We start from the raw sequence: 25,401 nt of genomic DNA, 5'->3' as shown, positions 1-25,401 counted from the left end.
TAGATATCAAACACCAGGTAAAAATAAAAATAATAAAAGAACAATACAAAATTGATAGTTAATAAGTCAAACTGATACACTTCAAAACTGAACTGAACTGAACGATAAGCAACGCTATCAAAGAGGTGTTCATGATTTTTTTTTTAAATAAATAAAAATAAACTAATTTAATCGAATAAAGTAAAATAATTAAATAAAAATTCCTATATAAAAATTATTTTCTATTTTTTAGAACTTCTTGTTTCTTTCTTCATCGTCTTCATCAAGAGAGATTTTTTCGAACACTGAATCAGCTATGGCGGCTCTACAGTATTTGGAATCGCTACGCAATGATCATCCAGAGCTTTCTGATTGGTACACGACGCTTGCAGATCTGTACCAACGCAAGCTCTGGCACCAGCTCTCTCTCAAGCTCGAACAGTTCGTCGCTCTCGCTGTTTTTCAGGTTTTTTATCGTATATCTCCCCGTTTTATACTTATTTTGTTGTTTTTAGGGACTTCTTGTGATAAATTAGGGGTTTTGCGTGATTTTGGTTTTGGAGTTATAGTGATTGATGATAAAGTTAGGGTTATTTGGTTTAATAAGCTGAAACCTTAAAAAAGAAGGAATTTTGATTATGAAAGGATGGGAATTCTATTGAAAAAGAGGATTTGTTGTTGTTGTTGTTGTTGTTGAGTTAGGGATTTGTAATTTAGGTTTTTGTGTTGGGAATTGGGGTTTATGTATATTCTAGGGTTTCGGGGGAGTTGGAAAGGTGGCATCTTGGAGATAAGAGAAGTGAATTGAAGAACAAGAGAGCTTTAGTTGGAGATTTGTAGCTTTTGTTGTTATGATTTTAGGTGGTGATTGATGTTGAACTTGAAATATAAGAGCGTGGAGTAAGCTTAGTTATGAGTGCTAATGAGAATTGCTCTGGAATTATGGTTCTTGCGGCGTACCTCATTTTATGTGCAGCTGGAGTTATGTGTCTGCACTTCGATGTTGCTTGCCAGTGGTATTTATCCAGTGGGATTTGAAGAGGGTAAAGTGTAGGCAGCGTCCCAGATCTTACCCCTACCTTGGGAGGTAGAGAGGTTTCCGATAGACAGTCAAAAAAAAGATATGCAGTACATCAAGTTTAAATCATCTGATTGATACTTCTTCAAATAATTCTAAAATTCAGTTTGACTTCTCCTTTGAACACAACTTCTTGTAGGAAAAAATGAGTTCTCTGAGTAGGTGCATGGTCAGGGCTCTAGATGTTCTTGAATCTTGCAATGTAGTCATGGAAATATGTGTCTATATAGCATAGTAGATGTGGTGTTTTTATTCTGTTCCTCATTATGGAACTGCACCTTGTTAAATTGCATATGCTTGATTCTCAGTCACCATAGTTGTTTTTTATTGTGTTTTATGCAGATCTAATACCTTCCGTTTTGTTTCCTTATTTTGTTCTTAGGCTGGTGACACGTTGATACAGCTGTATCACAATTTCATCACTGATTTTGAGACAAAGATCAATCTTCTGAAGCTTGCACATTTCGCTGTAATCGTCTCTCGGCAATATTCGGAGAAAGATGCTGGAATAGGTTATCTGGAAGGAGTAGCAGAGAAGCTCCAAAATACTAAAGAGACACGGATAGAGGAACCAATACTTTATATTAAGTTGCAGATTGCCCTATTTAAGCTTGAACAAGGGGATCAAAAAGAGTGCAAGAGGCTTTTAGAACAGGGGAATGCTACAATTGACAGCATGACCGATGTTGACCCCTCTGTTTATGCCAGTTACTATTGGGTTTCATCTCAGTATCATAAAACGCGGCAGGAGTTTGCAGAGTTTTACAAAAGCGCTCTCCTCTATCTTGCATATGTTTCAGTGGATTCTCTTTCGGAGTCATTCAAGCTGGTATGTTGCCATTTTATTTTCTGCCTTTTATCCAAAGAACGATCTATTTATTGTCCATGTCTAGCAGATCTCTGACGTCTATATGTTGGTTTCTCTTGCCTTAGTACTGTTGGTAATATATCTCTTTGCTCAAAGTACTAACACTGAATAAGGTCTAAAATGGGGTGTCTGTTGGCATCATGAAGAAGATTGCTAAGACATGTTGCTAGTAGATATCCGTGATATACTTGTAGAGTACCATTTTAAATTTATTTATGCTCCTTACATTTTATACTACTTGGTACCCAAAGAGAATTGAATCTTTGACATAAAGTCTGTATAAGCTGTTGATTTTTTTAATTTGTGTGCATTTCATTTTGACAAATTATTTAGTACTAGAGAAATTGGCCTGAAGATCTGAATAGAGCAAACTGGATTATGGGGGATTCTTTTCACGCTTTGGGTAGGATTTTTTCATACCTGGAGATCTGGAGATTCTTTCTGTAACTTCAGTCTTTTAAGAAAATGCATCTGAAATTGGTTGAATGTCAATATATTTGAGGTTTTCTATTCTATGTAACTGTTTCTTCTATGTAATTGTTTCTTCTATCTTGTCTAGGATTTGGCGTTTGATTTGTCCTTGTCTGCTTTACTGGGAGACAACGTATACAATTTTGGGGAGTTGCTTGCTCATCCTATTGTAAGTTCTTTATTTTTCTTTTATTTGGATTAATCAAAATCTTCTGTTGAATGTCACATGAAGTTGATGTCATGCATATAAGAAATTTCCATGGAAGTCATCCATCTATGGATGTTCCCTTACACACAATAATACTACTGAAACTAAAGTTTGGTTAAAATTTCCACAGTGGACTCTCTACTATTCTCAAAAATTGTAGGTTGTAATACAATTGTTGTTGTTTTCTTTGCTGGCTAAGCTGTCCATTGTAGGAATTAGCGTTGCTGTCTTCCTAGTTGCTAGATTTGTATAGACTTATCTTGCGTTGTCATTTTTGCTGGAATGAGATCTTGTTAGGTTTATAGTAGCAAGCTTTCCCTGTTAATGTAGTCCCACCAATTCCCTTCCATTCCAGGCTGTCCATGACTTGGGTATTCACTGTCGCTTGCTTTAATTGCCCAGCAATTTGATATTTTTCTAGTTAGCAGTCTTTACAGTTTCCTCCAAGGACGATGTTCCTGCAGTTCCACTTACCATAAAAATAAAGATAGATTTTAGCAGTTTCTATCTCTATATTGAGCCTTTTTTTTTGTGTCAGACACAGCAGCTATATGGTATACATCAGAGGATACTCTTTTATAGAAAGTTGGCCCAACCATCTGTCATGCCAAAAACACATGTTTTCTCCATTTCCTAGTGTGTGGGCTTCTCTTGTACCAAATTTATCCCACAGCTTCCTCATGAACTTTCACAGACCATCCCATAAGGATAGGTGTTTGCTTGTTTACACCATCTAATCCATTTTCCATGTTGGCATCTGCCACTCTTTTCCAAAGTGTATCATCTTCACAGTTGCATCTTCACTACAGTTTCAGCAGCAGGTTTTGGTTGTGTAGATGAAGGTCTTTCATATCCAAGCCACCCATTTGATTTGGTTTGATGAGTTCTTCCTATTTGGCAAGGTGGTATTTATGTTGATCACTTGAGCTTCCTCAAGGGAACTTATCTCATCTACTCCAACAGGTGCTTTTGCTAAAAAAGTATCAAAAAAATCTTAAGAAGAAACTAGTATAAAGTATCTACAGTGTACCCATAGCACAAAGCTGTGTGAAATCTCATAAATTCAGTATCGACTATCAAATAGGCTTCAGAGTTCATAAGTGGTGGAATTGATTGGAGGATTATATTAGAGAGCCATAGGGTGATCTTATGTTGGTTTCTTTGGCAACATTATGTAGAACTCATTATGACTTTATCTTTTTTTTAACAGATAAAGAGTTTGGTAGGGACACAAGTTGAATGGCTATATCATATCCTTGAAGCATTCAACACTGGTGATTTAGTTCGTTATCAAGAATTGTGCCGTGTCCATCAAGCTGCTTTAAGTGCTCAACCAGCATTATTGCAGAACGAGAAAAAGCTTCTCGAGAAGATCAACATTCTGTGCTTGATGGAAATCATCTTCAGGTTTTGCAGACATTTTGCATATAGTGGTACCTCTGTAATTTATTTTTGTTAAACTGTAACTTATAGAAAAAGCATTTGCGTGCAGTCGCCCAGCAGAGGATAGAACTATTCCATTGAGTGCCATTGCAGAGCGCACTAAACTTAGCGTGGAAGATGTAGAGTATCTCTTAATGAAGAGTCTCTCTGTAAGTGAATTATTGTTTGTTTAATTAAGATATAAATCTATCCTCTGTAACTAGCTTCCACGCACCATGACATGCATAAGAACGAAATGCTCATCTTTGTAATGTTATTGGATGGTCAATTGTACCGGGATGTCATATGGCAACATATTTTTTCCCCTATGTTCTCAAGTCATGCACATGCTGCACACCTAATTTATGCGTTTTCTCAAATTATAATTTAAGTGGGCTGCCAAAATGCTTTGGATAGAGGAAGTATAATAACCATGATCAGCTTCATAGCTTAGTATATCAAATCATCAAAAGTAGGACAGCTCCTTCTTTAAGAAGGATAACCTTATAAAAATATCATTTGATTCAAGTGAATGATCAATTTCTTACCTCTTAAGTTGTGGCATCGGTCGAGTTTTTTTGCTGTGCAGTTTATATATCCCTACAGTCAATTGGAAGTAATTCTCATTATTACATTATGCCCCCACCAAAAGCCTCCTTCACATGAGCAGTATGTAGGTTGCAACCAATAAGTTTTTATATGTTCTCTTATGCGTTTTAGGTTCCTGCCTTTCTCATTCTGTTCCCCTTTCTATTTTTCTCGTCATGAATGTTTACTTTTCCAATATCCTATGAAGTTTTCCTGTGATATATGGTGATGTGTTACATGTCGGAAATTAGGCTAATGAACCATTTTTCTCCGGTATGATGTTGTGTTTACTGTAGGTACATCTGATAGAGGGAATAATCGATCAAGTGGAAGGGACTGTTCACGTGTCCTGGGTTCAACCAAGAGTTTTGGGTATTCCTCAGATCAAGTCATTGCGAGATCGGCTAGACAATTGGGTGGATAAAGTACACACTGCATTGTTATCTGTGGAAGCTGAAACTCCTGATTTGGTTTCATCATAATCTTAGTTTCCCAGTTTGCACTTTCTGGTCCCTGCAGCACTCCGATTTCTTCGTCCTCTCTTTTTTGCTGTCCTTACGAGAGCTTGTAACACAACAGAGGAATTAGTGAGACATTTGTTTAGTTTTCTCAGGCCTACACTCTGTACTGTGGCTTATATCCCAAATCATTGATCTGTCACTCTTTTCTGGATTTAGGTGCTTGTTCAGTCATCACTTTGTAGTCTATAGACTACTATAGCGACGATATCGTCTTAACGTTTTTATTCAGAGTACACTTGATTTGGATTAAGCAAGTAACATATATTATTTGACACACAGAAATTGCGTCATTGTCACATAAATTGAGACAGAGGAAGTAACAAATATTGTCTGAAAATTACTTGAATTGTTTTTAGTTGTGGTTTTATAGTTGCAAAAATTCATTTGCATCAATCGAAATGCTGAACATACTAGTGGTATACGATGATCTTGTCTCTATTTTTTCTAGGATATAGAGGTTGTTTCTGATAAGCCTCTTAGCTCGGGAAATTGATTTTTGTCTCTGAGAAAATAATTGCAATAATTTGTAAATGACATGTCCACCAATCAAATACTTGAAGCGCGTGCATATTTCGGACTAACTCTTTCTCAAACTTCGTATTCAGTTAAATAAATATCATATGATGCGAAACGAACGAAGTATTACAATTATGTGGAATATTTGCATTTTTCATCAGCAGAGAAAATGTTATCAAATCTAGTTAGACAACATAAATGCAGTATATCAGAATTTACATAAAAACAAGAAAACACCCTTTCTTGAGACTGAAATGAAATTGTCCCACATCGATATAAAATAGGAACATTTACTAGTTTTTATTAGAATTAGAGAGATTGTTGTACACCGAGCTTAGTAATGTGGGCTTGTAACCCAAATGGGGGCATTAATGTGGTGGAATGTTGGGCTCTACCAGATGGTTAGGCTTGGTGGGCTAATTTCTGGCTTGCCCTATCCAAGCTTAGAGTTGGATCACGTGGCCCAATTGAAGAAATGGGCTGCTTGATTCCTAAAGTGAGGTGGAACGCGTGAGGCTGGTTTCACAGAGCAACGAACAGCTTCCGCTCCGAGCAGTGGAAGGATAACGAGTCGGTGCCTCCCAAGTCTAGTAACGCCTGATGGGCTGCTCCAATTAAACCACCACTTTTTGCCGCCCTATAATAAATAGGAGGTCACTCATTAGGGTAAATGGTTAGTAGATAATTTAGCGTTGTTTCGTGTTCATGCAGAATTCGTACTTGCTTTCCATTCATACCAGACACTAGTAGTATATATTAGGATTATTCTCGTAGTTCTTTTATTATCTCGTTATTTTACTGTTATTGAACAGATAGTTTCGTGTTTATGAGGGATTCGTACTTGCTTTTCCTTTCATACTAAACATTAGTAGTATATATTAGGATTATTCTCGTAGTTCTTTTATCATCTTGTCATTTTGTTGTTATTGAACAGATAGATGATTGAGTGTTGTCTTGTGTTCATGCGGGATTTGTACTTGTTTTTCCTTTAATACTAGTAGTATATATTAGGATAGGATTATTCTCGTTGTTTTTTTTAACAATTTCATCGTTTTGTTTTTATTGTGGTAGACTAACATGACTTAAACTAATGTGGATAGATATGATTATTGATGATTAATATAGCGGATCACAACTCATTTTAGGACTGAGATATATCTATTTTAATATAATCGAGATTTGAAATAAAAAAAGCACGATTACTGAAGATTTGTATATTTGTTTCTTTACTTATTGATGATTCGTACTTGCTTTTCCTTTCATACTAAACATTAGTAGTATATATTAGGATTATTCTCGTAGTTCTTTTATCATCTTGTCATTTTGTTGTTATTGAACAGATAGATGATTGAGTGTTGTCTTGTGTTCATGCGGGATTTGTACTTGTTTTTCCTTTAATACTAGTAGTATATATTAGGATTATTCTCGTTGTTTTTTTTAACAATCTCATCGTTTTGTTTTTATTGTGGTAGACTAACATGACTTAAACTAATGTGGATAGATATGATTATTGATGATTAATATAGCGGATCACAACTCATTTTAGGACTGAGATATATCTATTTTAATATAATCGAGATTTGAAATAAAAAAAGCACGATTACTGAAGATTTGTATATTTGTTTCTTTACTTATTTGAGACATAAGCCACCATTTTTTTTTTAAAGATACACTAATGCTCTTTGGACATAGGACATACTTGTTATGACTTTTACGACATAACTTATGAAATATTATGATACAAATATATAAATTTATAGCTAGATATCGGGCAAAACATCAAGAGTCTTAAAAAAGAAGAATTTTCTGCACAGAGGGTGATGTATCAATCAACTAAATAAGGTTTCTGTTTAAAGAGTTTCAAGTTTAAGTTATAACTTTGGTCAAGTAGAGTAGCATCACCTCACAAACTTTTCGAATTAGTATAATATGCAGGCTAGTATGAGTTGACTACATAGCCCTGCTTACTGTTTTTACTTTTGAACGAACAGGATGTTGATCGTCTTCTTGAAGGTGTGTTCTTCGACTTGGATCACCTTTCACTACCCTTGCTCTTGCTCGAGGATCAAGTTTCCCATTATCCGTCTCTTTTGACCACTTATTTCCACTTGTATGATGTGAATCTTGAATTGATTTTGGAAAAGTTTTGCACTTGATGTGATGTCTGTTTTGACATGTATTGTGATTCTTCAAGTCTGAAACTGATTCTGCTTTCGTCTTGCTCCTCGTGCTTATCATTTGATCATTAACTGTAAATAAATATACAATACTTTCAGCAAGAGATACACCATGTTTATCTTTGTAAACCGCACAACAGTTCTAAATTTACAAGAGGTACTGTATTCGATGATCTCAATCTACCACTGGTTCACGGTTATTCTACAACACAGTTGACGTGCTAAACATGTAAAACACATGAACAAGTTTCACAAAATAGTGCAGAATCAAGAACAACTACACAACTACACTCCTGTTTCTCTTCTAAACAAATTTGTCAGATGTGTATGTCCATTCTGATGCGAGGATAATCAGATCACCCGTGCAAAATCAAATACAGAGAACTACCCATGATGTCTCACCGACAACCAGTGCGTAAATGTGGATTATGTGCATAGCCATAGCAGAAGTATATATCCTATGCACCAGCGAACTACGCGAGGGAATGATTTGGCATGTTAGTGCAGAGTCACTCACAATGAAGACGAAGCTATTCTACATACCTATTATGGATTTCCTTCTCTTATACACAGCCACATTAACTGGCCCCGAATTAACAAGATTAAAGTATCAGAAAAGGAACTGTGCAAAGACATGACATGTAAATTATTACATGAAAAGATATAGTTTTGCTACACAATTCAGTATTTAGAAGTCCAAGTTTGTGTTTCCCCACGAAGGAATTAATTCTAGAATGCAAAGTTCGTTTGGGATTACCAGGGCTTGATAAGACTGCACGTGGTCGAGGGACAGAAGTGGCCCTTGTATTTGGTTTGCTTCCACCAAAAATGCTTTGGTTATTTTCCTTCGTTCTCCCTGCCAATCAACCGAGTGAATGTCAACCCACTTGCAAAGTGAGTGGTACAAAAAGTTGCTAAAGAAGTATGTAACCTCTCAATGATGGAAGCCCATGTCTGTCTGGGCTTAAAATACATGCTCGGGGTATCCTCACAACTGATGTAGGCGAATCATCTTTATACACCATCAGAAAGAAGCAGAGGAGAGAAGAAAACAACAATGAACTAGTCAGACACCATCAGAGCTGAGAACAAATAAAATGATGGATATGGAAAGACAATGACGTATTGACGGAATAAGTTTACTACAATAGTTCAGTTGAGTTATTGCTGGATGTTAATATGCAAACTCCCATCTTTTGCTTAAATCCAACCATCTATACTCTGTGTCATGGTTTTGAAAATAGCATACAGTGAATAAAACCAATGAATCAAAGACTTCAACGAGCACTATGCAAGACAACAAATGTGACAACAAAGAAAGAACAAAAGGGATTTGTAGATGTCAAGAAAACAGTCTCGTAATAATGAGATAGAAGTGGATATGCATCTACTAAAGCTAACTTAGCTTATCAACTATATATCGTAGAAAGCTGCACTATAGGTGGTAAGCCTAAAACTTTTGAATAGGATCATCAAACACTAGAGAGTACTTGAAGGATTTCCAATCCAGCGCGACACTGGGATTCTGATTAAAATAGATGAGGTTCAGGAACAACAAACACAAAATGGAAATGCTCTAATGTCAGGATTCTTTACAAGTAGCAAATCCTTGGGAGGTGAAAGAGAATGTGATGTCGTGCACTATTCATTTTGCTTGCATCAGTACATTACAATAAAATCCACATATAAAATTTCTCCTGTTTAAGGAAAGTAAGAAGACAAGCAAAAGAAAAATATTATTACTAAAACAACTAAGCGAACTACAATTAGTTAGGCAAATCTATACATCATTTCAAGAGCTAAAAAGCAATCCATAACAATGCTGCCATGTTGAAATCCCTTTACAAGAAAAAATTTAAAGCAAAAACGATCCTTTACATTCATATCTACTCAAAAGTCAAAGCCTGCTCAATTCAACTACACCTAAACCCCAAAGATGATGTTGGCTATATAAACTTCTACATCCATTTCACTTAGTTTCATCCCAATATTGGCAAATAATTTGTCTTTTGAGGCAAATTAAAATTTCTCCATCATTAGAGGTTCTCAAAACCTCGCATTTGTCCCTATACTGACATACAAATCTAAATGGCAAAAAATTCTACTATCCAGAAGGCTTGCTGTTGGACTAAAGCCATAGAAAGATATGATTCTGATCAAGATACCTCATTTACAAATAATCTAGCATGATAAAAGAGCAACCCAAAACTAGTCAATCACAAAAAAGAAAAAAAAAATAACACAAGTTAATTGCATGATTATAAAGAATCAACCAAAAGATCAAGTTATGATGGGATGATTCCTGAGTTGATCACTCAACTAATAGTTATCATCTCGGAAAATCACCTTTCTTCGACAAAGGTACAAACTTTATGATATAACAACTATACTCAGCTATATTAGCAAACATGAAATATCATACAAGGATGAAGAAAGATGGGTTTCCTCACAAACAAAATGTACCTGAAGAAGAGAAGTCACTTATGGAAAGGGATTCAAAAGCCTTCAAAGATGGCAAAGAGTGATAAGCATACTGATCATCTTCTTCTTTCTGTACCCTCACCTTAACCCTTGGATACACTTAACAAAATTCAAAAAATAAACAAAATCAAAATACCCTTTTCAGCAAAGGCACCAAAATCAGAATCCAATATACTCAAACCATAAAAAACCAAAATTGGAACCTACTTGTCTTTTAACTTGCAGAAGCTATCAAGAGTCAACCAGCTATCTCTTTTCCTGAAAAAAATGAAAACTCATATCAGCAAATAAGATCAAAACAGCAAAATCATAACCATATACAAAAAAATCAAGAAAACACAAAACCCCAAAACCCAAAAACCCCACCTGAGTTCTAACTTAGAATATGCTTCAGAACTATACAAATAGCTCAAAACTCTCCTCCTCCTCCTCCTGTTTGGCTTTAGATATCTTTAAAAAGGTGAAATCTTTGGTAATGAAAGTGACAAAAAGGAGTGGAGACCTGTGAATATTCAACCAAAAACTATGAATGATTCTTGAAAATGGAAACAAATCATTAAAAGGGGTTGCTTTCTTTTCCTATTTTTTTAACAATATTGTTTGTATGAGAGGTCAAAAGGGGCAAATTGAGGGGACTATATAGAAAGGGTCCATTTTTGAAGCACTTTCGGCAAATTTGACAGAATCTGATGCTTTTTCACAAGCATGTACGGTAGGTAATCGAAGAAAGATATCATATGGTCAACTAATTGCAGGTTGCTTTCAAGTTTCAATTTTCAGTTTTGTGTCTCTCCATTTATTGATTCTTTACTCAATGTAACGTGCCAAATAGAGGTGTCAAGTAGGACCAAGTGAAGTGCATCGAGAACAAAATGACAAAGTATTGGTAGAAGAGGAGTCGGGAGTGTTATATCGATTTCGAATTAACGATAGACTAGAAGTTTGGAGACATACCCCATAAGTCGAGATAAAAATTGATTGATAATTTAGGTGGAAAACTCGCGTAACTGATAGTACTGATACGAAACTCACAAAAACATTAAACTTGATGATTATATTTTATATTGATATAATTATCCCCCTAAATAAAATATTTTAATATCTTCGACTTTGTCATATAAAAATCATATTTTTATAATTATAGAATCAATCATCAAAACCTTTTATGGACTCTACACTTGAAAAAAAAATCTCTCAAAATGGATAATATAAACGTTGACATTTTAATCTAATGCGTGAGATATGTTAATCGTTAAGTAAGATACATTACATTATATACATGATACACTAATTTGATGCGCGAGATACACTAATCTGATGCACGAGATACACTAATTGATGCGCGAGGCACATTTTATACATGATACACTAATCTTATGCGCGAGATATACTAATTTGATGTGCGAGATACATTAATGTGATGCGCGAAAATGAGGGATATTGAAAATTTGTAAAACTTATAGGGAATAATAGTAATAATTAAACTAAAAGGTGAATTTCCGTAATTAATCCAATAATTTCTACTTCATCTGTCCTAATTTATGTGACACTTTTTATTTTTTCGACACTCAAACCCTTTAAGTTTAAGGTAGAATTTGTGTATGAATCTTTAACTTTTTTTTAAAAAAAAATGAAATTTATATATTTGAAAATTACGTAAAAAGTGTAATATGTCACAATAATTAACAACTCAAAATATCTGTGAATAATTTATAATAAAAAATAAATTTATTTGAATTTTGAAATCCGAAAAATGTCACATGAAACAACAAAAGAAGGAGTATTTCCATATATCGTTATAATATATAGTTTGCGTTGACTACTATTGAGGTAGTAGGTAGCATCTATTATCTTTTAGGGTTCCATCGCTCACACACACTCTCCGGTAGATCTCCCAATTCTCCGACGGAAAAGGTGAGTACTTTCTATTCGTATTATCATTGTATATAAACTGAATATTCATTGTAGTAAAAGTTGAATTTTTGTTTGTGTTTGAGAATTTCAACTCATCGTTGCATTTTGAAATTTAGTTTAGGTAATTTATGGGTTGATTTCACATTTGGATCACTAAACTGTAGGAAAATTGACTTTCCGATGAGTTAATGCAAATGCTTATGATTCAGTATTAGGAGAAAACCGAAGGAAAAGAAATTGGAACTATATGCTTTAGGTGAAACGTATATCTATGTCTGTAGAGAAGGTGAGAAGAGACTGAAGAGTAATTGATCGAATTCGCGGACATTATTATGAGGAACCACGTTATTTTGGCTTAAAAGCTCCTGAACTAAGTCAATCCGAACAGGCTCTAAATTATAGTTTAGTGATTTTTTTGATATATAATGTGTAAAGTTTAGTGACTATGTGTGAAATTAACTCCGGTTATTTGTTTTGCCCTCGTGTATGATATACCTTCGGCATTGGATTTCTTGGAAATTATATATGATGAGTGTATTGTTTTGTTTTGAGGATTGGTTGGGGAGATGGATTTGTGTATGTTAATGGATATTTTGATTCGAACCTGTAGTAGTTTGGTGAATTTTTACAACTCTATTAATCGCTGTCTCGTTGTTTTTTGAATTTTGAAAAAGAAAAGCATAAAAGTGGGATGAGTGATATGAATTTGTTAAAATATCTTTGCCTTTTTTCTCATTTAATTTTCTCAGTTTATTCATTTGGATGCTTGAAGTTGGAATTCGGGTGCCCTGATGCAAATGATTCGTGTGCGTACCAGAATGGCTCTTTCTGCTTGTGCGATGTTATATCGTTCCTCAATTTCAGGTCCTGTGCGACTGATGACGACAGACACACAAAGTGTTGCTGCTAAGCTGAGCAGCTCTGGATTGTTGCGGAGTCAGGCTCTTATTGGAGGGAAATGGGTTGATGCATATGATGGGAAGACTATAAAGGTCCACAATCCTGCAACAGGGGAGGTAATAACAGATGTGCCATGCATGGGAGGGAGGGAGACGAACGATGCAATTTCTTCTGCCTATGATGCATTTAGTTCATGGAGCAAACTTACTGCCGCTGAAAGGAGCAGATATTTAAGGAAGTGGTACGATTTGATAATGGCCCATAAAGAAGAACTTGGACAGCTTATGACACTAGAGCAAGGGAAACCTCTAAAAGAGGCTATTGGTGAAGTTAGTTATGGGGCTGGTTTTATTGAGTTCTCCGCTGAAGAGGGTAAACGTATATATGGTGACATCATTCCATCACCATTAGCAGATAGGCGGTTATTTGTTTTAAAGCAACCAGTTGGTGTTGTTGGTGCAATTACGCCATGGAATTTTCCCTTGGCTATGATTACCCGAAAGGTTGGCCCTGCTCTTGCTTGTGGTTGCACAGTGGTGATTAAACCTTCTGAACTCACACCCTTGACTGCTTTAGCAGCAGCTGAACTCTCCATTCAAGCTGGAATACCACCGGGCGTAGTGAATGTTGTTATGGGAAATGCACCTGATATTGGAGACACACTGCTTGCAAGCCCACAGGTAAGAAAAATTACATTCACAGGTTCAACCAAGGTTGGGAAAAAATTGATGGAAGGTGCTGCTGCCACCGTTAAAAAGGTGTCTCTTGAGCTAGGCGGTAATGCACCTTGCATCATCTTTGATGACGCCGATCTTGAAGTAGCTTTAAAAGGAGCTCTGGCAACAAAGTTCCGTAACACCGGACAAACATGTGTATGCGCGAACAGAATACTTGTGCAAGAAGGGATATATGATAAATTCGCAAATGCTTTTGCAAAAGCTGTCCAAAACATGAAAGTTGGAGATGGTTTCACTGAAGGTGTAGAGCAAGGCCCTCTAATCAATGAAGCAGCAGTACAGAAGGTTGAATCTTTTGTAGAAGAAGCTACATCGAAGGGAGCCAAAGTCCTCGTTGGTGGGAAGAGACACAGCCTTGGCATGACTTTCTACGAGCCTACAGTCGTAACTGGAGTTAACAGTGAGATGCTCTTGGCGAAAGAGGAAGTATTTGGGCCAGTCGCCCCTCTTTTGAAGTTCAAAACAGACGAAGAAGCAATCCAAATGGCTAACGACACCAATGCTGGTTTAGCTGCTTATATATTCTCAACAAACATCAAAAGAGCTTGGCGTGTTACTGAAGCCCTCGAATATGGAATTGTCGGAGTTAATGAAGGACTAGTTTCAACCGAGGTAGCTCCATTTGGGGGCGTGAAACAATCAGGTCTTGGCCGCGAAGGTTCTAAATACGGGATGGATGAATATTTAGAGATGAAATATGTGTGCTTGGGAAGTATGAGCTAAATCACCAATGTAAATTTTTTTTTTCTCAATAATAAGAGACACAATGGTGCCAGTTTCATTTTGGGTTTAATGCAGTTCTTCACGTCTTTATGAATGAACACATATTTAGTGTCTTTATTGGCTCTCATCTTTTCAATTGCTCTATTTTTTCCTGTTATCAATTGCTTTCTTATAGCTGATTAAATAAATTTCATATACCTATACTCGTATAGGAGCTTGACTAAATTCTAATTGCATCATGAAGCCCCACGTTAGATCCAAATTGCCGCTTCGGCTCGCGCTGAAAAGTCTCACGCATTGAATTGTGTTGGAAAGTCTTACGTTGGGGTAAAATGTTTCCTAATGTTCTACTTCCATCTAGCTAAATACTTGGATAGACAATAATTAACCTTTTCTTTTTAGAATTTCGACTAAATTCAAATTGTGTCGAAAAGTTCCACACCGGAGGTAAAGCGATCCAAATTGGCCGGAAAGTTTCACATTAGGGTAAAACGCTTGTACTAAAGATAACTCAGTAATTGTATCAGGCCCCAGGATAGTAATAGTTAAAGAACGCGACGAAATCTTAATCAGGCCAGAAAGTCTCACGTTGGGGATAAAACGCTCCAAATTAGCGAAAAAACTTACATGAAATTTAAAACGTTTATTAATAAAAGCAACTTCGTCCCCCGAGCATTATTCGGGTAGACATGACCCTTAAAAAAGACCCGAAACTTCCATAGAGAGGGGTTTAGAGAGGGTTTTTGGTGGAAATATGTTGAAGTTGCCTAAACGGAATTTGCCATGGCTGCAGCTGAGACGATTATCAACGGCGATTCGACAAACTGTAGAAGATGAAGGCGACTGGTTATATTCATCGGAATGGTGGGGCACAACTTCCGGTGGTGGCGACACAGTTTTCCGATCAATTTCCGATAAAGGAAACGGCGTCGTTTCTGTCGTAGCTTACCCTTCTTCCAAACCAGTTCAGTCTTTCTTTCTCTCCCTTCTTCCGATTGAGATGTTGTTGTTGTTGTTGTTTTTGTTATTGGATGTGAATATTTCCACTAAAAATGTTATTTTTAATAGGAAAACTGTTATTGGGGAAAAACAGAGAATTGGCTTCAAAAGAGGTATGAAAAGATGTATCCAAGAGATGAACAGGAAGGGAATTTCAGGATTCTTGGTTATCAATGGCGGAATCTTCACTTTAATGAGGAGACTCGTCAAAGCACAGTTAAAATAATGGCTGCTTATAGGGATTCAGCTCCTGGTTCTATATACTTGATGCAGCAGGCAGAGTGTCTCGCTGTTCCATGTATGTATCGCGTTATTTACAGCTCTTATGCAATAGTATAATCATGTAAATAGAATATATGATTCTCCTAGGAGTATAGTTCATTACTTGTACATTTAGTGTCTATATAGAAAAGAAAAACAAGTCATGCTCTGACAATAAACTGGGATGAATGATACTATTGTTGCCTTATTCTTTTCGATAGCTGGTTAATCCTCTTAAATATGTACTTTTGTTCCTAGTTTTGTATTTGGTTCTTGAGTTGGTTGGTCGTCGTTATCAAGTATTAATTTTGCTGTATTACTATGAACAAGGTCCAGTGTATTTGATACGAAAAAGATGTGGCGATTTAGTACAGAATTTATGGACGTTGAAGGTCCAATATAATTTGTTTTACAAGATCCTTTCTGACATGACCTTAGAGTAAATCGTGCTTATACAGTCTTTAATTATTGGAAGTTAAGGTGTCGTACTTATGCCAGTTCTCCTCAATCATCAATGATGATCATACTTTCACATTTTTAATGCAGCATCTTTTCATGTTTTCTCTACAGATGTGAAGAGCATGGTCTCTGCTGGGTTGGCTACCATTGCATCTTGTAGATTCGATCTTGAAAGTGCAGTTTGTGGGAGAAAACCAATGAAAATTTTATGCATTGGGCATGGCGGAGGAAGCATACCGTTGTTTTTGGCTAGTAAAATCCAAGGTTTGAACTGAGTGCTGTTTTTCCTGCCTTTGCTGCTCTTTAAGTCTCTGAATTTGAGCATTTTTTTGGGTGGCATTGTGTATTTGACAAAGTATGAACGGGAAATTATTATCCAATCCTTCTTTTCACTGGATGTGATATTAAAGACACATACTTTCTCCCTTTTATGTAAAATCTCATCTTGAATGTAAATTTTGGGGAGGTAATCTGACATGAGATGATGCAGAAAACTCAAGATTATGTATTTCTTCAACTATAGTTGATATCCTCTGGATGACCTCAAATACAATATTGACTGAATTTCTTTCAAGTTTCTGAAGGAACTTTCATTTTTCTCATAGATTATGTACAGGATGTGAGGTCTGCTGGAAGAACAAATAATAAAAATGAGTGCTTTTTTAACTCGAATAGACTTGGTTATGGTCTGGTATCATACAGAAATTTCATTCCTGTATGCTTGGATCGCTAGGACAAGGGGCTTAAATGATGAAGGATTGTTTGTGTATCATACCACAAATTCATCCCTGTAGTTCTTGTTTGGTTCACATAGATGTGGTAAATTTGGATATGCTGTTGTTCGTAGTAGTAGAATTTGAAGCACTGCTACTCCAAATATTACAAAGTTCTGAAGCGCACTCTTGGCTTTTTGGATAAAGTTGTAAAATGAACACCTTGGATAGCTTGTATTCTTGCATTGCATATCTCCCAGTCAGTGTTTCCTTTCTATCCACTTGGATATAGTTACTAATTTCAGTGATAATAGTCATAGTACTTCCGTCCAACATTTTCTTGGAGAAAAGATATGAATATCAGATTACCTAGAATTGGAACTACTTTGTTCTCTGCTTTTTGAATCCCTTCCAATGGCATTGCAACTTTAATTTCTAGTTTGACAGACTTGACACTCGTTCCGAAACTAACTGTTGCTTGTCTTAATTTGATGTACCAATTTGCGAAATGTCTGTTTTGGAATTAACCTCTTCGATGTATCAGGTGCTGAAGTGCACATAGCTGAAATCGACCCTGTGGTAATCTCAGCCTCAGTTCAAGCAATGGGGTTCCCATCTTACTCAGTTATGACTCCATCTGGTACCCGTGCACACTCAACTCCTGATCTTATCCAAGAAGTTCAATGGAAAGGCATTCATGAGAGGATTCAATTACACGAATCAGATGCTGAGAAATTCCTCCTCGAGAACAAAAATCTTTATGATCTTGTTTTCATAGACGCATATGACGGGGAAGATATCTTTCCTCACACCCTATGGGATCCACACTCTCCATTCCTCAATGCTCTCGCAGACCAACTTCACCCCGAGCATGGAACTGTTGTCGTAAACCTTCACTCAGATGTAGACTTCAGGGATGATGATTTCATTCCACCTGGTTCTCACCTTTTGCCAATGGGAAAGTATATTTCGAAAGTGTGCCGATCATATAAAGAAGCTCTATTAGGGAGTAAGAGTTCCTATAATGGTCTGGCTTATGTAGTTTCTGTGCCTTGGGTATGTAATACATCTCTTGTTGTGAGCAGAGGTTTAGAGAAATCTAATAGAGATATGGTTATGAGGAATATCATGTCAAAATCCCTAGTTGTTGAGAATACTCTTGACTTGCCATTTTCTTGTATGCAATATCTGAAAAGAGGTTTTACTCTGGTTAATTAATATGAATTAGAAGTATTTTGCCTTCACTTCAAAGACGTTATATTAGTTGAGGTGTACACAAGTTGATTAAATTAAAACATCGTTGCTAATACTGTACTTCTTGAATGTAGGATGATATGAACCTACTCGAGATATATTTGACCACCAGGTACGTTTTAAGAAAGACAATATTTGATGTCTTGATCTCTTTCTAAATATTCTTTAAGAGTTTACTAGACATTTGAAATAACAAGGAGTATTCAAAATTAGTACTTCATTGACAACATAAACAAGTAGCATTATAGCAAATGAAGTTCTAATTAGGTGCATTTTGTTGTTGAACAGTCATTCAAGCACCTTCCCATTAGCTCCTTATCTAGGAAAAAAAAAACAAAATTGTTAAAAGTATGTCATAAACTTGACTTATTGAGACAAACATAGAGAGAGAGAGGGGTCATAGGGGGTGAGAAAAATAACTCATGAAAATATGACTCGTTCAATCGCCTTAAAGTTGGGTAAGTTATGAACTCGCATATTTATTACGGAAATCTTGTCAATTTTGTAGGGGTAAGATCTTCCTTCTATCTTTTTCATACCACACGTATGAAATGGTACTGATTCTATCTTTTCAAACCCCACTTATGAAATTATACTGAGTGTATTGTTGATTTGTTATCGTTAAGAAATCTCGTCAATATATTTTAAAAGTACTTTTCATTTTTGTTTAAATGTTATATGCAATGCTTACAAAAAAATTAATAAATAAATTAATTAAAATTAAGAAATAATTTGATAGGTTAGGTCATGACTCGTTTTTAGTCCATTTCAGTCAAACTCATTTCAGTTCAAGTAACTTTTCATCTATTTTAATCAGCTTAATTCAATCCAACCGATCCATATGAATTAAAAAAAAAACATTAAAAGAAGTATACCTTGTTTAAACTTGTAGCAATGTTGAATTAAACAAACAAGTTTACAATTGAATTCTTCAGAAGAAATAGAATGTGGACAATAATTCTTTATACAAATGTCTGTGCAAATAGGATTGAAGAGACAAGCAAGTCTACACTTCCATTCACAAGACAATTTTTCTCCATTATTAGCATTATTATTTGCTACAAAAATCATCATAATAATGAAAAGTCTCACTATTAGAACCTTTGTGAAATTCATTGTATGTAAATTTTTTTTAGACTTTTGTAGTTGGATGGTAGACTTTTAGGTACTCCTATATATCTATAACTAAAAATATTTAGTCAAATAAAATAAATGCACTACAATTTGATAATCAAAGCTACATTACTCCCCGTTTCAAAATATGTGTCACTGATTTATGGTTATTTTCTTTTAAAAGCCAAATAGTATGAATTTTGATTAATATTTTATCTTTTTGTTCACTTTTACTTGTCACTTGTTTTTAACTTTCATTTTTACTTGTTACTTTTGACCAGTGATTTAAAAGGGCGGGCGTTTTATACGGAATAGGGTGAGGCGTAGGCCTCGTGACATGGGGCCTAGTCTCATGTATATTCCATTTTATAGTTTTATTACTAATAAAAGTAAATCTTTCAATGATTTATGATTTTTATTTGAGATAAGTATTAATAATTAATAATTAAGAAAAGATAGTATAATTACTATTTGAGAAATAGCATTAATAAATTAAAAATGTCGGGAAGCACGTTTTTATGCTCGGTGCTTACGCCTCAAATTTTAGGACTTATGCCTTACGGATCTACGTTTTTCATTTACGCCCTTTGGTATGCCCCGCCCCGAGATTCGCCCCAGATACGTTTTTTAAAACACTATTTCTGACATATCAAGAAAAGACTATTATTTTTTCTCATATTTTACACTCAACATTAAATACTCACTCCGTTTCAAAAAGGATGACCTAGTTTGACTTGGAACGGAGTTAAGAAAAGAAAGAAGATTTTTTATTCTAATGGTTCAAAATTAAAGTTATGTCAAATGTACCAAGATGTCCTTTAATCTTGTGGTGTTAAACATGCCACGTGGAAAGTTAAAGTTAAAGTGTTTTAAAAAAAAAAGAAAGGGGACATTCTTTTTTAAACAAACTTATAAGGAAATAGGGACATTCTTTTTTAAACGGGTGGAATATTTATTTTTCAAAGCATTTTCCAAGATAACATTTAATAAGGATGACTTGATCAAATACTTATATCAATAATTATTTTCTCAATAGACATGTCAAGTCGAATTGTGACAAGTAAAAATGAGTAGAGGAAGTAAGATATATATTTTTTAGCATATTAATATGAGAAGATTGCTATTATAGTAATTTTTGTACTATTTTTAAATTTCTAAAATTTTAATTTTAAACTTTTGAATTAATCAATGTACCTTATCTCTGATAATGAATTAAATCGAATTTTGAAAAGCAAAATATGAAGACCGTTTTGAAACGTGGAGTGTATATACAAGAGTATATCCCATACTATAATTTGACCACTAATGTAAATGCTAGCAAGATTTGACTGGATTTTGTGATATTTACATTATGTTTGGATCACTATTATCAATTGTATTGTATTGTATCGTTATTATATTTATAATGTTTGTTTTGACTGTTACTTAAAATATATTGTACTGTATTGTTAAATTTTGTTGTTACATAACAATGAAAACCACTAGTTTATGGAACAATTAATTTGGTGTGTCCCTATTGTTACTTAATTTCTTTTTCCAATTATATCTTTACATAATATTTCAAAATACCATTTTACCCTTTACTTTAATTATTTAAAGCTAGTCAAACCTCCTACCCAAAAGTAATTAAGGATATTTAAGTAAATTTATAAATTACAATATAATACGATACAATCAAACCAAACAATTAAAATGTTACTAAACAACAACAAACAATATAATTTAGCCAAACATTGTATCTACCATACAATACAGTACAATAAAATACAATACATATGAAATATTTGGATAACAATGATCCAAACAAAGTGTTATTTTTTGGAATTTTATGTGACCACTCACTATATTATCAGACGATATAAGTGTTGGATCTGATCACTCTCCATTTCTCTTCTCTCCATTTCCCCCAAGTTCTAGCTTGGATTAGAGACACATGTAATAATTTAGAATTAATAGTTGAGATCTAATTGTTAAGAAAAAAGTATTGTTAGTTTATTATTATTAGGCTATTGGGTTAAAGATTATTTACTGTTCTTATGAAAAAAATTATTGAGTTATCATTCGATATAAATTTTTTAATATTAGGTTAACCAATAACCATTAAAAATATATAATTTACTATTTAACCTTTGGTCATACATAAATATCAAGTAAAAAATATTAATATAATAACTATATTAGACTATAATTATCAGAATCAAACACAATTAACACTACTTAACTCTAAATTTCTGTGCTTACCCTTTAAATTTTAGTATTACTTTACTCTTTATTCTTGCGATTTAGTCTAGTTTACTTGTTTTGATGTATGTTTGTATCGCGTTAAATTATTAAACAGGTCATATATTTGTTTTGAAAGTATATTCTTATTAATTAAAATCATTAAAAAAACTAAAAATTGATAAATTAAAATTTAATAACAAATATCTTATTAATTTAATTGTCAATTTAATATATTTAAAAATTAATAAATTAAATAAATAACGCTTAAAACCAAACCAAACCAATAGATACATACTATACAAATAACTATGTGGGCGCACACAGTTTTTAATCGCCAACAACAAGAATTAATATTATTTACTATTTTAATAACCAATAATGCATGCCACGTGTGGCAAAATTCACACGTGTACACAGTTTTAGAACACATAGTAAAGTATTTTCAGTATTATATATTTAAAATCGGAGTTAAAAGTTCGAATACGAATTATATATCTAATAATTTTATTCTAACACTATATCCATAAATATCAAAATTATAACATAATTATTAATGATTAAAATCGTTATTTAAAAAGGAAAAATAGATAAATATATTTGAATTATCGTAAGTAGTATATTGATAAATATTCTCCGTCATATTTTTAAAAAATTGACCCAGGAGTTCTTCGGTGGAAAATAATATTATTTATACATAGATAAAATAATTTTCTTAGTATATATAATAGTTGTTTGAACCCCTTTATGCTACTTTCTGTGTTTATTTTTTCAGATTATGAACCTTTATTAAAAATTTTGGTTTCACCACTGTTGGTGCCCCTGTTGTCCAAAAACTAAAACATATATACTCTTTATATTAACTAACATACATGTATTATATTTTGTCCACCAATCTTACGTTTATTAAATGTTGGATCGACGAATACGATGGTGTCAGTCTTCCGTTAAATTGAAAGGTATTATATGCTCTAATTTTTAAATAAAAATGAACACTATGATATACGATATACGATCATTTAAAGATATATTTGTTTTCCGTTAAATTAAAAGGTATATATATTTTAATTTTTAAATAAAATAAATACTATGATATACGATATACGATTATTTAAAGATATATTTATTATTTTTTTCACTTTAAATTATAAAATTAAAATTTTGACTCCACCTCGCCTCGTAATACAAAATAGAAAACAGGAAGCCGCACACAACACAAGCTTAAATTTTGTGTGCTACAAAAACTTCATCAGTATATAAACGGTCACTTTGTGATAATACTTCAAACCATAAAAAAAAAATATATAAAAAAAAAATTGCAGAAAAATGTCTGGTTTGATAAATATTTGGACAACTGAATTTTCAAAGTTGTTAAACAGGGAAAGTGCTAAATCAATTTCAGCGAAAGGATCAAATCAAAAAAGTGAATTAATTGGTGAAAAGTTTGAGATTAAGAAGTTGCCAATTTTGCAGAATTATTATTACTCTGATGCTTCAATTTCCATGATTGTTCATTGTGTTAGCCCTTGAAGGAACAATGTTTTTTTTTTGTTTTGTTTATATTTATGTTTATGAGTAATAATGTACAGATTTAATTTTTGGTTTGTCTATAGATCTGATTTTCAGCATAATACTAATGTGTATTATATTTGTTGAATTCAAATTATATTTGAGAATTAGAGCACAAAGGTAATAGTGAAAATGATAAAGGATATAGTGCAGTGGATCAGACAAGTTCAGTTTTAATTAGAGCTTTGTAAGTACAAGCCATGAATATGAATTTATTTTGATAAAGAACATTCATGAACTGAATTTAAAATAATTGAACTTTAATACAGTTATTGAAATTAGATAAAAAGTAATATATACGACTAATTTTTTCATAATGAGTTTGTAAACATTGAAATTTTGTGGGACTCTACGATGCGTCCAATTCGAGTTGGGACTCTACAAATTGTGTTTAGCTCAAGATAAAATTCTTGAAGGCTACTCAACCCTAAATCCTAGTTTATGCCTATATAAAAGATACTAAATTCTCTTTTCATAAAGAAATCAAGATCTCGAATAATCTACAAATTAATTGATTATTCAAACCTAAATCATCCTAGTTCGAGAAACAATCATGGATAAATCTCAGTAAGGTAGAATCAAAGGATCAACGGAATTGTATCCGCTACCTTAATCAATAAAATTATATTTCTTCATATTTTATTTGTATAATTTACTTATTTTTCATATATTTAAAATTTGCTGCGACTAGTGTCATTTGCGGTGAGAAGAAGTCGTTAGTCAACTCTTTGATGAATTGTGTTTAAGTATAACCAACTTTTAATTCATAAAATTTTGCAAGATAGTTAATTTTCAAAATCACGTAGTCATCAGTTTTCACACATCTCGATTAATTTCACGGCTATCGGTTCCCACTAGCATACAAAATCATACTACAGTTTCTTCTATCCAAGCCGTACTTATTGATGCAGAGAAGCAGCAGGGGAGTGAGTGAGTGAATATATTTACATGTTTGCTTTTATTTTCTTATCATTATCATTTATTAGAATCGAAATAATCAGATGTCATGTTTGAGTCCAAGTTAAACAATTAGTATGAGTTGAGGGATATGGGGATGTTTTAGGTTTGTGTGGAGAAAAGCTGTTGTTAAAGAATCTTGGAGCATACACTCATCAACTGTTCGACAAATTGTCTAAGTGAAAACAAGAGGCTACTCTATCATTCGTAATCCAATTTTTGGGTGTGTAATATCCTTGTATAGAGTTAAACATACGTTCTACCTGGCGTCTTACATGAGAATTCACATCCTACATGGCATTGCACGTGTGTTATGCCAGTAGGATGTGTGTGTCCACTTCTTCAACTTTATATAAGTTTAAATATCTACTTATGCACACCCAAAGTTTGAAGACATAGATATATATAAGTCAAGTTTTAGCAAGATGTTATAGTAGTGCCGAAGCCCTATGTGCTATAATGTTGAGTCTAGGACACTCTGTCTTCTCTATAAATGCATTCAACTAAGTTTTGATTTTGAATGAATTAGCTCCTTGGTAGTTCCTTAATCTATAAATAGGAAGCCTATGATGGGAAATTACCACGTTAGGATTGGAGAGAGATGGGGCCGGTTATATAATAGGGAAAGTAGATGCAAGCGTTTTCTTTTAATAGCCGAAATATTTATATATTATGCCTTTTTTTTGTATTGCTCAACTTGCCTGTGGAGATATGTCGATTGATGGGACCATGCTAAATTGTTTATCTTTCTTTTGAGATATCTCTATTTATCGTTTGTTAGTTTCGACATGACAGCTAATTATTTCGATCCTAACGGAACTGGATCATGAGGCTTAAAAAAGTGTGCTTTGAGGCTGATGATCTCTTGGATGACTTTGACACTGGAAATTGGTGAATAAGGTAGGCATCTTCTTCTTAAATCTAGTTGAAAGGAGGCAACCTTTGCTTCTGGAGCCTAATTCAGTATTAATTTAGAAATATACATAGTATTATTATTATATGAGTCCGAAGCCTAAAGGGTAAAAAATGTTAACAAAAATTCTAAAACAGTATATGAAATTTCTTTTTAACCAAAAGGGCAAAATCGCTCGCGAAGTAGCGATTTTGTCCATTGGAAAAAGCTAGCAGCGATTTTGTTAAATTTGATTTTTTTAAAAAAAAAAAAAAAAAAACAAAATCGCTCCCGAGGGAGCGATTTTCAATTTTCAAAATTTTTTTAATAACCTTTTTAAGTAAGTCGCTGCTTATGCAGCGACATTACCTTAAATTTTTT

General features: G+C 33.9%; 4 protein-coding genes across 6 annotated transcripts; 3 read left to right on the top strand and 1 right to left on the bottom strand.

Moving 5' to 3' along the window:
* Positions 1 to 229: 229 nt before the first annotated feature.
* On the top strand, positions 230 to 5,453 carry LOC107031058 (26S proteasome non-ATPase regulatory subunit 13 homolog B). Its single transcript, XM_015232259.2, has 6 exons — positions 230 to 445; positions 1,440 to 1,886; positions 2,485 to 2,565; positions 3,815 to 4,011; positions 4,097 to 4,196; positions 4,911 to 5,453. Exons 1-6 carry the CDS (start codon positions 296 to 298, stop codon positions 5,094 to 5,096), a joined length of 1,161 nt encoding a protein of 386 aa, XP_015087745.1. The 5' UTR covers positions 230 to 295; the 3' UTR covers positions 5,097 to 5,453.
* A 1,934-nt stretch (positions 5,454 to 7,387) lies between these two features.
* LOC107031057 lies at positions 7,388 to 11,106 on the bottom strand. The gene is made up of 6 exons (XM_015232258.2): positions 10,676 to 11,106; positions 10,517 to 10,567; positions 10,292 to 10,408; positions 8,760 to 8,840; positions 8,586 to 8,684; positions 7,388 to 7,900 (listed from the first exon to the last, which is right to left on the bottom strand). Coding segments are annotated over exons 2-6 (597 nt in total). The 5' UTR covers positions 10,518 to 10,567; positions 10,676 to 11,106; the 3' UTR covers positions 7,388 to 7,601.
* Positions 11,107 to 12,110: 1,004 nt separating this feature from the next.
* Positions 12,111 to 14,710, top strand: LOC107031056 (succinate-semialdehyde dehydrogenase, mitochondrial). 3 transcript variants are annotated; one of them, XM_015232257.1, is made up of 2 exons: positions 12,111 to 12,223; positions 13,088 to 14,710. In XM_015232257.1, exon 2 carries the CDS (start codon positions 13,102 to 13,104, stop codon positions 14,581 to 14,583), a length of 1,482 nt encoding a protein of 493 aa, XP_015087743.1. In that variant the 5' UTR covers positions 12,111 to 12,223; positions 13,088 to 13,101; the 3' UTR covers positions 14,584 to 14,710. The 3 variants fall into 3 exon arrangements, with proteins under 3 accessions (XP_015087743.1, XP_015087741.1, XP_015087742.1); XM_015232255.1 differs by having other exon boundaries at positions 12,973 to 14,710; XM_015232256.2 differs by having other exon boundaries at positions 12,996 to 14,655.
* Positions 14,711 to 15,241: 531 nt separating this feature from the next.
* On the top strand, positions 15,242 to 18,266 carry LOC107029791. The gene is made up of 4 exons (XM_015231236.2): positions 15,242 to 15,547; positions 15,652 to 15,880; positions 16,414 to 16,566; positions 17,560 to 18,266. Exons 1-4 carry the CDS (start codon positions 15,338 to 15,340, stop codon positions 18,231 to 18,233), a joined length of 1,266 nt encoding a protein of 421 aa, XP_015086722.1. The 5' UTR covers positions 15,242 to 15,337; the 3' UTR covers positions 18,234 to 18,266.
* Positions 18,267 to 25,401: the final 7,135 nt, after the last annotated feature.

This window comes from Solanum pennellii, chromosome 9, assembly GCF_001406875.1.
Source record: "Solanum pennellii chromosome 9, SPENNV200".
Lineage (NCBI taxonomy): Eukaryota > Viridiplantae > Streptophyta > Magnoliopsida > Solanales > Solanaceae > Solanum > Solanum pennellii.
This window is presented reverse-complemented; position numbering and strand designations above follow the sequence as displayed.